General features: G+C 40.3%; 2 protein-coding genes across 26 annotated transcripts in view; both read left to right on the top strand.

Annotated features, from left to right (window-relative positions):
• Positions 1 to 13,950, top strand: part of SNCG (synuclein gamma) — a 389,209-nt gene that overhangs the window by 292,442 nt on the left and 82,817 nt on the right. The gene's annotated exons all lie outside the window — the stretch shown is intronic.
• BMPR1A (bone morphogenetic protein receptor type 1A) overlaps positions 1 to 13,950 on the top strand; it is a 164,579-nt gene that overhangs the window by 104,102 nt on the left and 46,527 nt on the right. For 9 of the 10 annotated variants that reach the window (XM_050803863.1, XM_050803862.1, XM_050803867.1 and 6 more), the window contains one exon: positions 11,047 to 11,266. In XM_050803863.1, the coding sequence (XP_050659820.1) occupies positions 11,200 to 11,266 (67 nt within the window). In that variant the 5' untranslated portion in view covers positions 11,047 to 11,199. Of the gene's footprint in view, positions 1 to 2,130; positions 2,339 to 11,046; positions 11,267 to 13,950 lie in introns of those variants that run through there. The other variant, XM_050803869.1, reaches the window with a different exon arrangement.

Raw genomic sequence — 13,950 nt, 5'->3', positions numbered from 1 at the left:
CGAGGTGGCGGGCGCCTGTAGTCCCAGCTACTCGGGAGGCTGAGGCAGGAGAATGGCATAAACCTGGGAGGCGGAGCTTGCAGTGAGCTGAGATCCGGCCACTGCACTCCAGCCCGGGCTACAGAGCGAGACTCCGCCTCAAAAAAAAAAAAAAAAAAAAAAAATAGCCCTTATAGCAGCCTGTGTCTTCTTTTAAGATATTAGCAAGTATCTTTTCTGATAAGACATTTATTTGCCTTTATTCAGAATTGCTAATTTTATGCTAATCTGACCCAGAATACTCAAGTGTGCCTTTCCCTTTAATCCTCATATTAGCTATATTAGCTGGAATATTTTAGGTTGTAACAGAAAAATTAACTGTCTCTGACCTTAAAAATGGAATTTATTGGCTCTTAACTGAAGAGTCCCAAAGTAATTCAGGCTTCAGACAAGATTGCTTGAGCAGCTCATCGATGTCTCCCGGGATCTGGCTTCTTTCAGTCTCCTGGCTCTGCCTTCTGGTTCTCCTTCTGGGCCCAACATAGCTGCCAGCAGTTTCTGGGACTGCCTTATTCATATTGAGTCTGAGAAGAGTGACTTTGTCACTGCAGGGCCCGTGAAAGTCCTGAGACTGTTAGACCAGCTCACCCCTGAACTTTTTGTGGTGTGGAAGATAGAATATGCCTAGCGTAGGAGCTTCTACTCCTGAGATCTTAGGGGAAATCTTTGCATCCTGAATTAAAAAAAAAAAATTTAAATAGATACATAAGTGGAAATAAATGATTGATTTTTTAAAATTGCTTTTGCATTGTACAAGCACCATGGTTAACACAGCAAAAACAATTCCTCTTTAAAGCGGTCAGGTGGGAAGGGAAAAAAAGTAAGGTTGTATTCGGACATTAGTTTGATCAAGATAATTTTTCTTCTTAGAGATTTAATATTGTTGCCACTTGACCAGCTGGAACTACAAAGAAACCATTAGATAATAATGGTTATATTATTATATAATAATAAGTATGATAGTTATATATACTAGGCCAGAATTAGTGTTTCTCTACAAATTGACCAAGCAGTGACGAAGAAAAATTACCTTCTCCTGCCCCCACAAAACAAGAACCAGTGTTTCTCAACAAGGAGAGTACTGTTAGCATTTGGTTAAGACAGTTCTTTATTTTGAAGGATTGTTCCTGCACATTGTGTTTTCTATCCTGGTCCCTGGTCAAACCGTATGTCCTGTCATATCCTAGACATTATTCCAACCAAAAAGTCACCTGCATTTTTTAGATCCTCTTAGGAGGGGGTGGTAACCCAGCCACTGCTGATGCCTGAGGGGAGTGCAAAGTGGGGTTTTTGAGGAGCTGGGACTGAGACCCTGAGGAGTAGGCACCACTGGGCCTAAAAGGATTCCATGGGGTTGATTCTGGGAGTGTGGAAGGAAGCAGAGAGCGTACATTGCTGCTGCCAGTTGAATGCCAGTGGCATTCAGGCAACTGACAGGAACAGCGAACCAAATCGGAGAAAAGAAAGTCCCTTCTCCCCTCTTCCAGCTTTCTCTAGTTCCCCAGTTGGCAGAGCCTCTCAGGAGCCAGCTGGTGAAGGACATATTGTCAGCAGCATCCCAGCTCCAGCGTCAGAAAGCAGAGTCTATAGATAGAAGAGGGGCCTTTTTTTTTTTTTTTTTTTTTTTGGCTGAAAAGCAATAGTGTAAAAAGGGACACAGTACTTTCTGTTTTTTAATCTCATTACTTTCCTGCCAGCACCTTAACATGCAGTAACAAGTGGAATTTGGGCTTTGTCAGCAGCAAACCTGCCACTAGTTGTGTTAATTTGGACAAGTTTCTTTCTTTTTCTTTCTTTCTTTTTTTTCTTTTTTTGAGACAGAGTCTCGCACTGTCACCTGAGCTGGAGTGCAGTGGTGCGATCTCGACTCACCGCAATTTCTACCTCTCGGGTTCAAGCGATTCTCCTGCCTCAGCCTCCCGAGTAACTGGGTTTACAGGCACCCGCCACCACGCCTGGCTAATTCTTTGTATTTTTAGTAGAGACAGGGTTTTCACTATGTTGGCCAGGCTGCTCTCCAGTGCCTGACCTCATGAGCCACCATGCCTGGCCAACTTGGGCAAGTTTCTTAACTTTGCGCTTCCTTTTTTTTTTTTTTTAGCAGAGTTATGAAGATGAAAAAAGATCTTACAGAGTTCAATAAAAAATAACTTCGACTTTCTCATTTAACATATGTGCTCATGGTATACCCGACAAAACGCTGCACTTTGGATTAGAAAACCTGGGTGTTAGTTTGTCATATATACTAGCTACATGGAATTCAGCAAGTTATTTATCTCCCTGAACCTATCCTTTCTCTGTAAGTAGGAATGCTTTTATTTACTGTAAGGATCAAAGAGATGGGATAATGCATGTAAAACTAATTTGTAAGTTATAAAAATCACAGTGATGATAGGTTGCTAAACAGGTACCATTAAATACCACCACATACCTGAGTTTCTCTGATTTAATCTGCACAAAAGACCTTGATGATCTGTTTTATGCTAGACTCTGAACTCTTTACCACCACATTAAACTCTTTTCTCCCTATTCAATTTACCAGTACAGGTTGAGCATCCCTAATCCAAAAATCTGAAATCTGAAATAAAACGTGAAGCTTTTTGAGTGTCGACATGACGCTCAAAGGAAATGCTCATTGGGGTGTTCTGGATTTCACAGTTTTGGATTTGAGTTGCTGAACCAGTAAGTATAGATAGTGCAAATATTACAAATTTTAAAAATCAAAAATCCAAAACGCTTCTGGTCCCAAGCATTTCTGATAAGGAGTACTCAACTTGTACCCATAGTATGCCTATGGGGTGACCAAACCCTCTCCCCTTCCAGACAGTTCTGTAATAACTGATTCACTTCACCTGTTTTTAGTCATGTGTGCGTGTTCTAGAGGAGAAACAGAAGAGTAACACCTAGGCCTCTTAAATAAACAGCTGACAAACATTACGAATCTCTTCAAAGTACAGATATGTCAAAGATTGCTGTATAGTTCAATCTAGTTGTAATTGTAAGATTTTTGTTGTTGTTTAATACAGTTATACAAACAAAAAACTTTGGAGAAACTAGATTAGGGAATTTGTAGTACAAGGTTGAATGATGTTTTTTGTAGTACAAGGTTGAATTATGTTTTGAAAACAGATTATCTATTTGAAGAATGTTTCAGAAACCTGGAAACATTTCTTTTGCATCTAATATTGAGGTCCTGGTGAAGGATATAAAACACACAAATGCATCAACTAACATCAACTATATATAATGCTATACTAGATTGTCTTGATTCTCTGGTCCTGGAAGAGTTTATACTTGTGTTGGGGAAACTATCTTGGCACAGAAGAAAAGTGAAGGATTTGATTGGGCAGGGACAGTTGAACAGAAATACGAAGGTTAAATATGGGCTTGTTTTGATTATTAATTAATAATTGAGCATGGGGGAAAGGTGGAGTTGGAAAGTCATATCAGGGGTAGCAATGAAATTGGTAACTTCAAAGTGATGGAGACGTGACGGTGGAAGTGTTATACAGTGGAACTTCCCTATCCCTGTTTTAGGTCGTCACTTAAGTTGCGTGGTTGGCTTTCTTTGGTCCTGGCCCACGGGCATTATTGTAAAACTTTCTAAAAGACCCTGTTAGGAATATCTTACCCATAGCAAGATCTGACAGCACGGACGCCAAGGCAGGCATTTCAGTAAGATTTCTGTGTATTACCTCAGATGCACTCAGACAACTCTTTAAGCAAGTTATTTTCTTCAGGGTTTATGTTTAGATTTGGGGGATATTGTTTTCTACACTGATGTAAATAACTGCGAGTGATGTTGCTTCGGTTGTACAAGTGTGTATTCTTCTAAGGATTGATGGGGAGGAGTGTAGAGATCGGGAAGGAATGGATGAGTTGCTTGTTAAGGGAAAAGATGATATTCTTATGCTAATCCAGGCCCTGGATCAGGAGCAGAGCAGCCATGCGAACAATGGCCTTGGAGCCAGGAAGTCTGCAGTGAGTCTATTCCTTCTCAGAAAGCTTGTCAGACCCGGCGCCTGGAGCTGCCTGGGGGGAGGGACCCCTGGAAAGGGGAGTTTTCTCCTTGCTATTTTATGGAATTGGCTGCTGGCCAGCTTGTTGGAAATTCCCAAACTTCTCTACTAGAAAGTGAAAATCAAGGTTGGGGGGCTTAACGGGAAGAGGAAAGAATGACTTTAGTCTGTTTTTTCAGCTGACTTCAGCCTTTTCCTGGTTTTTTTTTTTTTTTAAAGTTCCAATTGCACTGTTGGTTCAGTTGTCTTGCTGTTTGAGAAGCCTTAAAATCTTTTACTTAAAAAAGAAATTATTTATATTTGAGTAATTCTGCCTTAATGTTATTTTCCTGTAAAGAAATGGTACCAGTCTGTGTATATAGCAAGGGGAAGTAAATTTATTTAGATGCCTATTTTGTCTGACTATTCAATAGCTTTTAAATGGCAGCATGATTTAAAAATTTTGATTATGCTGCATGTCAAATATGTGCATCTCCTCATTTTCTTCACGTTGCAAGATATTTTTAATTTAATGTAAAAATTCCGATGAATCATTTAGGAATTAAAAAATATGTTTTATCGTTAGACGTTATATAATTTTAAGAATGATTGCAGCCGGGCACGGTGGCTCACACCTGTAATCCCAGCACTTTGGGAGGCCGAGGTGGACGGATCACCTGAGGTCAGGAGTTCAAGACCAACCTGGCCAACATGGCGAAACCCTGTCTCTACTGAAAATAGAAAAATTAGTTGGGCATGGTGGTGCGTACCTGTAGTCCCAGCTACTCCGAGGCTGAAGCAGGAGAATCGTTTGAACCCATGAGGTGAAGGTTGCAGTGAGCAGAGGTTGCACCACTGCAGTCCAGCCTGGGCAAGAGAGCAAGACTTTGTCTCAAAAAAAAAAAAAAAAAAAAAAAAAAGGCTGGGCATGGTGGCTCACGCCTATAATCTCAGCACTTTGGGAGGCAGAGGCGGGAGGATCACCTGAGGTTGGGAGTTTGAGACCAGCCTGACCAACATGGAGAAACTTCGTCTCTACTAGTAATACAAAAATTAGCCGGGCATGATGGCGCATGCCTGTAATCCCAGCTACTCGGGATGCTGAGGCAGGAGAATTGCTTGAACCCAGGAGGTGGAGGTTGCGGTGAGCCGAGATCACGCCATTGCACTCCAGCCTGGGCAACAAGAGCGAAACTCTGTCTCAAAAAAAAAAAATTGTTGAAAAATAAGATTAATATTTTGCTATGTGATTATAGAAACAGTTAATATGAGACAAAGGAGAAGTGCTCAGTTAATAATTACATCTATTTGTTGAAATGTTTACTGAGATGTAATATTACTAACTCCTTTGAGTTAACTCAAAGGAGTAATATCTCTATTTTGTGGCAAAGGAAACGGAGACCTGGATATCTTAAGTAATTCCCCAAAATCACACAGCAAATAAATACTGGAGCTGATTTTTTAAAATTATTTATATTTTATTATTTTTCCTCACTTTCCCTTGCCCTACATTTAATCCATTGCTAAGTACCGCTGAGTTTTTTTTGAGACAAGCCTCGTTCTGTTGCCCAGGCTGGAGTGCAGTGGCATAATCAAAGCTCACTGCAGCCTTGAACCCCTGGGTTGAAGAGATCCTCCCACCTCAGCCTCCCTAGTGTCTGGGACTACAGGTATGCACCACCATGCCCAGCTAATTTTTTTAAGTTTTTTGTACAGATGAGGTCTTGTAGTGTTTCCCAGGCTGGTGTTGAACTCCAGACCTCAAGTGATTCTCCCACCTCAGTCTTCCAAAGTGCTGAGATTACAGGTGTGAGCCACATAGCCAGCCAAAAATTATTTTTGAAGTATAGCATGAGTCCATCCACTAGACCACTGCCACCTATCCTTTTATTTTTTTTAATTCACCCATCTGCACATGGATTCTGCCCTAATCTTAACCACCATTGTCATTCTCCTAAATTTTCACAATATTCTGCTTACTGATCTGTTTGCTTTTGCCGTTATCCCCTCCAGTCCATTACATAGAATTCAGATGATGCCCACTTAGGCTTAAATCCCAAGTCCTTCATATGCCCTTGCCTGATCTGGTCTTTGTCTTCTCTGCCTCTTCACCCTCATCTCCCACTACACTATCTCTTATTCTCAACATTTCAGACATCGTTCTCTCTTTGTTTTTCTCTCCCTCAAGATCTTTGCCCAGGGTGTTCCCGGTGCTTAGAACATCCCTTCTTTCTTTGCCTGGCTGACTCTTTATTTTTCAGATCTCAACTTAAAGGTCGCTTCTCAGCATTGATTCCCTTTCCCCTACATCTGGATTAGAGGGGGGTCACTGCCCCTATTCCTTCAGGACCTGGCACTTTTCTTCCTTTGCACTTACCACGAGTTATGATTGTGTATCATTTGTGTTTTCTTGTTTGGTGTCTTGAGTATCTTAATTGTTTTGTTTAATGACTCTGAACTCCATGAAGGCTGGGACTGTTTGGCTCTAAACAGTGTATTCTTGGTATCTAATACAGAATCATGCATAGTACAGACAATAAACATTTAGTGAGTACATTAATAATTCAATGGTAAGAACACTGTTTCCACAGGACTCCAACGTTTGAAGGGATAACATAGATTATTTAGTCTAGGGCTGGGCTTAATGGCTCACGCCTGTAATCCCAGCACTTTGGGAGGTTTAGGTGGGTGGATTGCTTGAGTCCAGGAGTTCAAGACCAGCCTGGGCAACATGGCAAAACCCCATCTCTGCAGAAAACACAAAATTAGCCAGGCTTGGTGAGATGTGCTTGTGGTCCCAGCTACTCAGGAGGCTAAGGTGGGAGGATTGCCTGGAGCCCAGGAGGCAGTGAGCTGAGATTGTACCTCTGCACTTCAGCCTTGGCAACAGAGTAAGACCCTGCCTCCAAAAAAAAAAAAAAAAAAAAATTTAGTCCAGTCTCCCTTTCTATCACGTTGGTCATGTCTTTGACAAAGGTGCACTCAAACTTTATTCCTTATGTACTCTGTGAGCAAAACCCCTGGGTTCCTTTGGTTGTATCTCAAGTGGAGTGGTTGCTATGTCCTTTGCATTCCTGTCATTCTTCTCTCAAGTGCTTAGGAGGCCTGGCCAGGTGGAATAAAGTAAGATGGTTGTCCTCTTTGATTACTGCAGCATTTCCCTTCATTCTCAGACTGCATGCATGTCTTAGCAGTCGTCATCAATGCCAATGCGTGTTGAGCTCGTAGTCAGGGAAGATTTGATGGCTGTTCTCCATACAAGTGATCACAGCTTTTTTTTTCTATAAAAATTTCTTGCAGATTGGATTGTCATGGATAGCACCTGTCAGTGGCTTCCTTTGCCAGGTTGGCAAGTGTGTTATAAACATGGATTAGAGGAGGGAACTTCTATTTAGCACCTACTGTGTACCGGGCTCTCCTAAATAGTTTAAAATGTGTATTTACATTGTATAATATATATAAAATCAGGCAGGGAAGTATAGGATAGTTGTTAACATGTAGAATCTGGAATCAGACCTCCTTGATATTAATTATGACTCTACTTACCTGTTGTGTGAGCTTTGATAAGTTCCTTAAAGTCGACCTGCCTGTTTCTTCATCTGTAAAATTAAAATAATAATTTAACCTTTAAATAAGTTGGTTGATGGTTTGATAACTTAATATATGCAAAGCATTTATGACAGTACTGGCACATAGAGGTTAATATGTGTTAGCTATTATTTTATATGAGTTCCTTAATTTAAAAAATATTTACATTTATTTAATTTATTTTAAAAATTATTTTAAATATGTGCTTGCTATTATCTCATTTGGTTCTCAAAATAACTGTCAGCTAATAAGTATCACTCCAGATTTGTTTGTTTGTTAAAATGGGATCTTGCTCTATTGCTGAGGCTGGAGTGCAGTGGCTCTTAACTGTTGTGATCACAGTGCATTGTAGCCTGGAATTTCTGGGCTCAAGTGATCCTGTTTGAGCCCAGGATTACAGCTGAGATTACAGGCGGTCGCCACCACAGTTGGCCTCATTCCAGTTTTAAAGATGAGGAAACTTATTCAGAGAGGTTAAGTTAAAGGCAGATCCAGAATTTGAGCTTGTGCCAGGGTAGCAGGGTCATGGATGTTTTTGTGGAAGGAATCACACACAGCCCTTTCCTCTGACAGGGAAAGCACTTAGAGTCTTGTGGCCAGCCAGCTCTGCAGGATGCCTTGGTTGTAGCTCTAATGAGGCAAGGCCACATATTAGCTTTAAATAAACTGATGAGGAAACAGTGACAATGAAAGATGTAACATGGCATAGTGGTCAGTCTCCTGCCCAAGACTGAGCTCCTTGCAGCAGGAGCAACCATACTCATATTCGTATTTCTGGTACCTAACACTGGGTCGGTAATATGTACTCTAGATGCAGGCCAGTTGGAGTGGTTCATACCTGTAATCTCAGCACTCTGGGAGGAGGCCAAGGCCACAGGATTGCTTGAGGCCAGGAGTTTGAGACCAGCCTGGGCAACATAGTGAGTCCCCCTGCCCCCACCCCTATTAAATTAAAAAAAAAAATGTTGGTGAATAAGTGAGTAAATTAATAAGTGAAAATTTGGAGAGGGGTGGAGACCTAGCAAGGGAGGCAGGACCAAAGCCAGGGTTTCTGGCATGGTCACTGGAGAGTGGTAGCCAGTGGAGGAGGAGGAGCAAGCAAGAAAGATGTGGGTTTGATTTAGACAGGTGGAGTGTGATTCTAGTAGAAATATTTAATGGGAAAATTGAAATGAGGAAGAGAGATTAGGATTGGAAATACACTGGAAACTTCTCTTGAATTTGAAACCTGGAACATGTATCCTTAGAATGACAGTTGAATTATTTCAAGAAGTTTTCAAAGAAATGCTGTTAAATCATGTGACAAACATTATTCTATAGTTACTTTAGACTTTACATCTTTTTCTCTCAGCATTATGTGATGGGAAACAATTTCATATTAGAGAGATAAGAGATTGCAGGGATTTTTAGAACTAAGCCACATATAAAATACACATATAAATGATACCTTACTGTAAACGTTCTTTGCCTCAGTACTGTAAATAACTTTGGAGAGCTAATTAAAGTGAAAATTCTTAGGTAGATATTATAAAATAAAAAGCTCGGGTTATTAATGTAGACATCACACCAGGGTCATTGTGTCATAGATAAGCAAAATCTTTGTCATTCAGGAATAGTTCAAGCTGAAAGTCAGTAAAGTCAAACCACTTGAAACAATGGGATGGGGGTAAAGTAGAATGATATTTATCTTGATACTAACTAGCCTTTTCCCCCATTATTTATTTAACAATTTTACTTTGAGGCCTTTAAAAGTTCACTGTCTGTATCACCAAACCTTAATTGGAGAGGTTATGTTTCGTGTCATCCATATTAGAAGTTCAATTTTATCTTAATAAAGTCAAATTTGCAATATTTTAGTAAATAATTTTTTAAAGATACCGCTTTTTTCTTTTTTTTCTTTTCCCCTTCCCTTCCCTTCCCTTTTTTCTTCCCTTTTTTCTTCCCTTTTTTCTTCCCTTTTTTCTTCCCTTTTCCCTCCCCTCCCCTCCCCTCCCCTTTGATGGAGTCTCGCTCTGTTGCCCAGGCTAGAGTGCAGTGGCACGATCTTGGCTCACTGCAAGCTCTGCCTCCTGGGTTCATGCCATTCTCCTGCCTCAGCCTCTTGAGTAGCTGGGACTACAGGTGCCCGCCACCACGCCTGGCTAATTTTTTTGTATTTTTAGTAGAGACTTTTTCACTGTGTTAGCCAGGATGGTCTCGATCTCCTGACCTCATGATCGGCCCGCCTCAGCCTCCCAAAGTGTTGGGTGTTGGGATTACAGGCGTGAGCCACCGCGCCTGGCCTTCTTTTTTTTTTTGAGATGGAGTCTCGCTCTGTCGCCCGGGCTGGAGTGCAGTGGCACAATCTGCAATCTCGGCTCACTGCAACCTCCATTTCCTGGGTTCAAGCGATTCTCCTGCCGCAGCCTCCTGAGTAGCTGGGATTACAGGTGCCCGTCACCATGCCTGGCTGATTTCTTGTATTTTTAGTAGAGATGGGGTTTCACCATGCTGGCCAGGCTGGTCTTGAACTCCTGACTTCAGGTGAGCGCCCACCTTGACCTCCTAAAGTGCTGGGATTACAGGTGTGAGCCACCGCACCTGGCTCCCTTTTTTTTTTTTCCTTTAATGATGAAGCATACTCTACAAATATGTGTAATATTCGCCTGGCACGGTGGCTGACACCTATAATCCCAGCATTTTGGGAGGCTGAGGTGGGCGGATCACCTGAGGTCAGGAGTTTGAGACTAGCCTGGCCAACATGGTGAAATCCTGTCTCTACTAAAAATACAAAAATTAGCCGAGTGTAGTGGCGCACATCTGTAATCCCAGCTACTCAGGAGACTGAGGCAGGAGAATCACTTGAACCTGGGAGGTGGAGGTTGCAGTGAGTCAAGATGGCACTGTTGCACTCCAGCCTGGGTGACAAGAGCAAAACTCCATCTCAGATAAAATAAAATAAAATGAATAAATATGTGTAATTTTCTAGGTCAGCTTCTTTTTCTATCTATAGAATAAATTATTTATTACAAAGACGGTATTTTCATTATATCTACTAGCATTTACAAGAATGTTGATGGTTACCTTTATGTTTTAAATTTGACTTTTCCTGTTTAAGTCTTAATATATTTGGGAATTTTAATGTTATTAATAAAATAATTACTTTAGAACAGCCAGAAAAGACTATTGAGATTGTTTAATATACTTCCCTTGTTGTACATATGGCTTATCTGAGATCAGGAGAGGTTGCAGCCTTTTACTAAATTATTTGAAGTTTGAAATTATAGTGCCTAAAAAAAAAAAAGGGCAAAGATAGCTTTAATCTTTTAAAATGTATTTCATTGTTTAAAGGTGTGTTTGGGCATTTGTTTCCCTTTTAGTTTTTGAAAATTTTCCAGAATTCAGTTGTATTCCTTACCTTTTAAATGTTTTTGTCTTTCAGGAGTCATAGGAAAGCAGTGGGAGTTGAAGTCATTGTCAAGTGCTTGCGATCTTTTACAAGAAAATCTCACTGAATGATAGTCATTTTAAATTGGTGAAGTAGCAAGACCAATTATTAAAGGTGACAGTACACAGGAAACATTACAGTTGAACAATGACTCAGCTATATATTTACATCAGATTATTGGGAGCCTATCTCTTCATCATTTCTCATGTTCAAGGTAAATCAGTGTTCATTTTAGTAATGTATTTCTGTATATAAAAAGCACCATTTCTTGCTTCTGTTCTTTCTACTCATCCCTGTTTGAATAGTTCCTAAAGCACAGCTTTTAGAAAAGAAGCAAAGATGAAACACATGCCAAATAATTTTTTAACTTGGCTGTGATGGAAACATTTTCAAGTGTTTTTGAAATCTCATTCTCTCTGAGTCTATCTTCTCCTTCACAACATAGGCATGATGATACACAGCATTAGGTCTTGTGAGGATTAAATGAGATAAAGTATGTAAAGCCACCTCAGTTAGTGGCTGAAAGACAGGGTAATAGATATTCCAGACTGAGCTTCAAAATTCCTCTCTCCTTTAAAATACAATCAGGAGCAAATGTAAATAATAATTTAAAAATCATTTTATTGGCTAGGCACGGTGGCTCACACCTGTAATCCCAGCACTTTGGGAGGCCGAGGTGGGCAGATCATGAGGTCAGGAGTTCAAGACCAGCCTGGGCAACATGGCAAACCCTCGTCTTTACCAAAAAATACAAAAACTAGCTAGGTGTGATGACGGGTGCCTGTAATCCCAGCTACTAGGGAGGTTGAGTCAGGAGAATCACTTGAATCCCAGGAGGCGGAGGCTGCAGTGAGCCGAGATCGTACCACTGCACTCTAGCCTGGGCAACAGAGCAAGACTCTGTCCCCACGCACCCCCCCACCTCAGAAAAATTTCATTTTATTGTTGTCAAAAGACGTTAGAAAGATAACTGGCACTTGTCTATGCTGAATACTAAAATTTCTTCATAGAGCACTGACAGTTTGTTTATGACCAATAATGTAATGTTGCTACTATGTGTTCACAACTCAGAACTCCCAAACAGGAAGTTATTATGATGACTTTTAGGACCAGATGGCCTGTGTTTGCACATGAGCTTTTTCCTGTATGGTATAAGTAGGATTATATTTTAAGCTGAAAAGACAGTACTGTTTTGCAAGAGGATTTTAGATAAAACTTACTGGATGTCTTCATACTCAAGTTTTTTACTTCACAGGTTGCTTTTTCCTAACGTTTTATTCGCAGTGATCTGGATTAATATCTGCTGTTAAAAAGAAACATGATTAACATCATAAAGCTTTTGATATTTTCTTTTTCTTTTTTTGTTTTTTGAGACGGAGTCTTTCTTGTCCAGGCTGGAGTACAGTGGCGCCATCTCGGCTCACTGCAAGCTCTGCTTCCTGAGTTCACACCATTCTCCTGCCTCAGCCTCCCGAGTAGCTGGGATTACAGGTGCCCACCACCACGCCCGGCTAATTTTTTGTATTTTTAGTAGAGACAGGGTTTCACCATGTTAGCCAGGATGGTCTCAATCTCCTGATCTCGTGATCCACCCTCCTTGGCCTCCCAAAGTGCTGGGATTACAGGTGTGAGCCACTGCGCCCGGCCGGTATTTTCATCTTAAAGCACAAACAGAATGAAATCTATAGCTTCTTTTTTATTTTGCCTTGGTATTATAATCATATCCTTAGTATTAACATGCTTGGAATACAGAGCCTTCAGCAAAAGCCACTTTTACTTGTGAAACACCGAATTATTTAGTACAATACCTTTACTTCAATATCCGTGACATGCCTTGTTGATCAGCATCAACCAAAGCTGCTATAGTTTTAAAGATGAGTTAAATTCATAGTAATATTATATTTGCTACCTCACTCCCAGGTAATCTCCATTTTGGCATAAGTTTTTTAAAATTCTGTTTAGATCACACATAGGCAATATGATACAAAATTCTCAGTCCTCGCCCCAATTCACGTTGTTCTATAATAAACTTTTATTAGATGGAATAAGTTGGTAATTAGTTACTATGTAAAAGCAAAAGATCTTACTAAGAATTACATTTCTGCCGGGCGCGGTGGCTCACACCTGTAATCCCAGCACTTTGGGAGGCCGAGGCGGGCGGATCACAAGGTCAGGAGATCGAGACCACGGTGAAACCCCGTCTCTACTAAAAATACAAAAAATTAGCCGGGCGCGGTTGCGGGCGCCTGTAGTCCCAGCTAGTCGGGAGGCGGAGCTTGCAGTGAGCCGAGATTGCGCCACTGCACTCTAGGCTGAGCGACAGAGCGAGACTCCCTCTCAAAAAAAAAAAAAAAAAAAAAGAATTACATTTCTCTGATAAAGAGTGGAATTTGTTACATTTCCTTTCAAAAAAATTATTTTGATAGTTGCTTCAAATAACATAAAAATGTTTGCTCTTAAAGCTAAAACCAATGTAGAAAAGTTATTTCTTAGAGATCATTAGGAAGGATTGTAGAAGGGTATTAATGGAAATAACTTTTGACTTTAGCTCTAGCTTTATCTTGTTTTGAATTGTGTCTCAAGAAAATAAACTTACCTGTACCTTGGTTTCCTTGATGTAAAATAGAAATAATAATGCTTATCCTAGATACAAACAAGAATGTTTTGACCATCAACTGTTAGGGTATAAATTTAAGTGCTTTACATTGAGATAAAGTTTGAATAGAAAAATGAGTCATCTGATATTAACAGCTGATAGATACTTAGTTATTTTTTTTTTTAAGACTTGGTCACAAATTTTACAGCAGGATATATTAATATTGGGTAGATATTTAGTCCCTTTTTTGAATTTTGTCACAAATTTCAGAAATGGATTTTAGCTTTAAGTAACTAATAATG

Source organism: Macaca thibetana, chromosome 9 (assembly GCF_024542745.1).
Source record: "Macaca thibetana thibetana isolate TM-01 chromosome 9, ASM2454274v1, whole genome shotgun sequence".
In the NCBI taxonomy this organism is placed as follows: domain Eukaryota; kingdom Metazoa; phylum Chordata; class Mammalia; order Primates; family Cercopithecidae; genus Macaca; species Macaca thibetana.
Note: the sequence above shows the minus strand (reverse complement) of the source record. Positions and strands in the feature narration are given on the sequence as shown.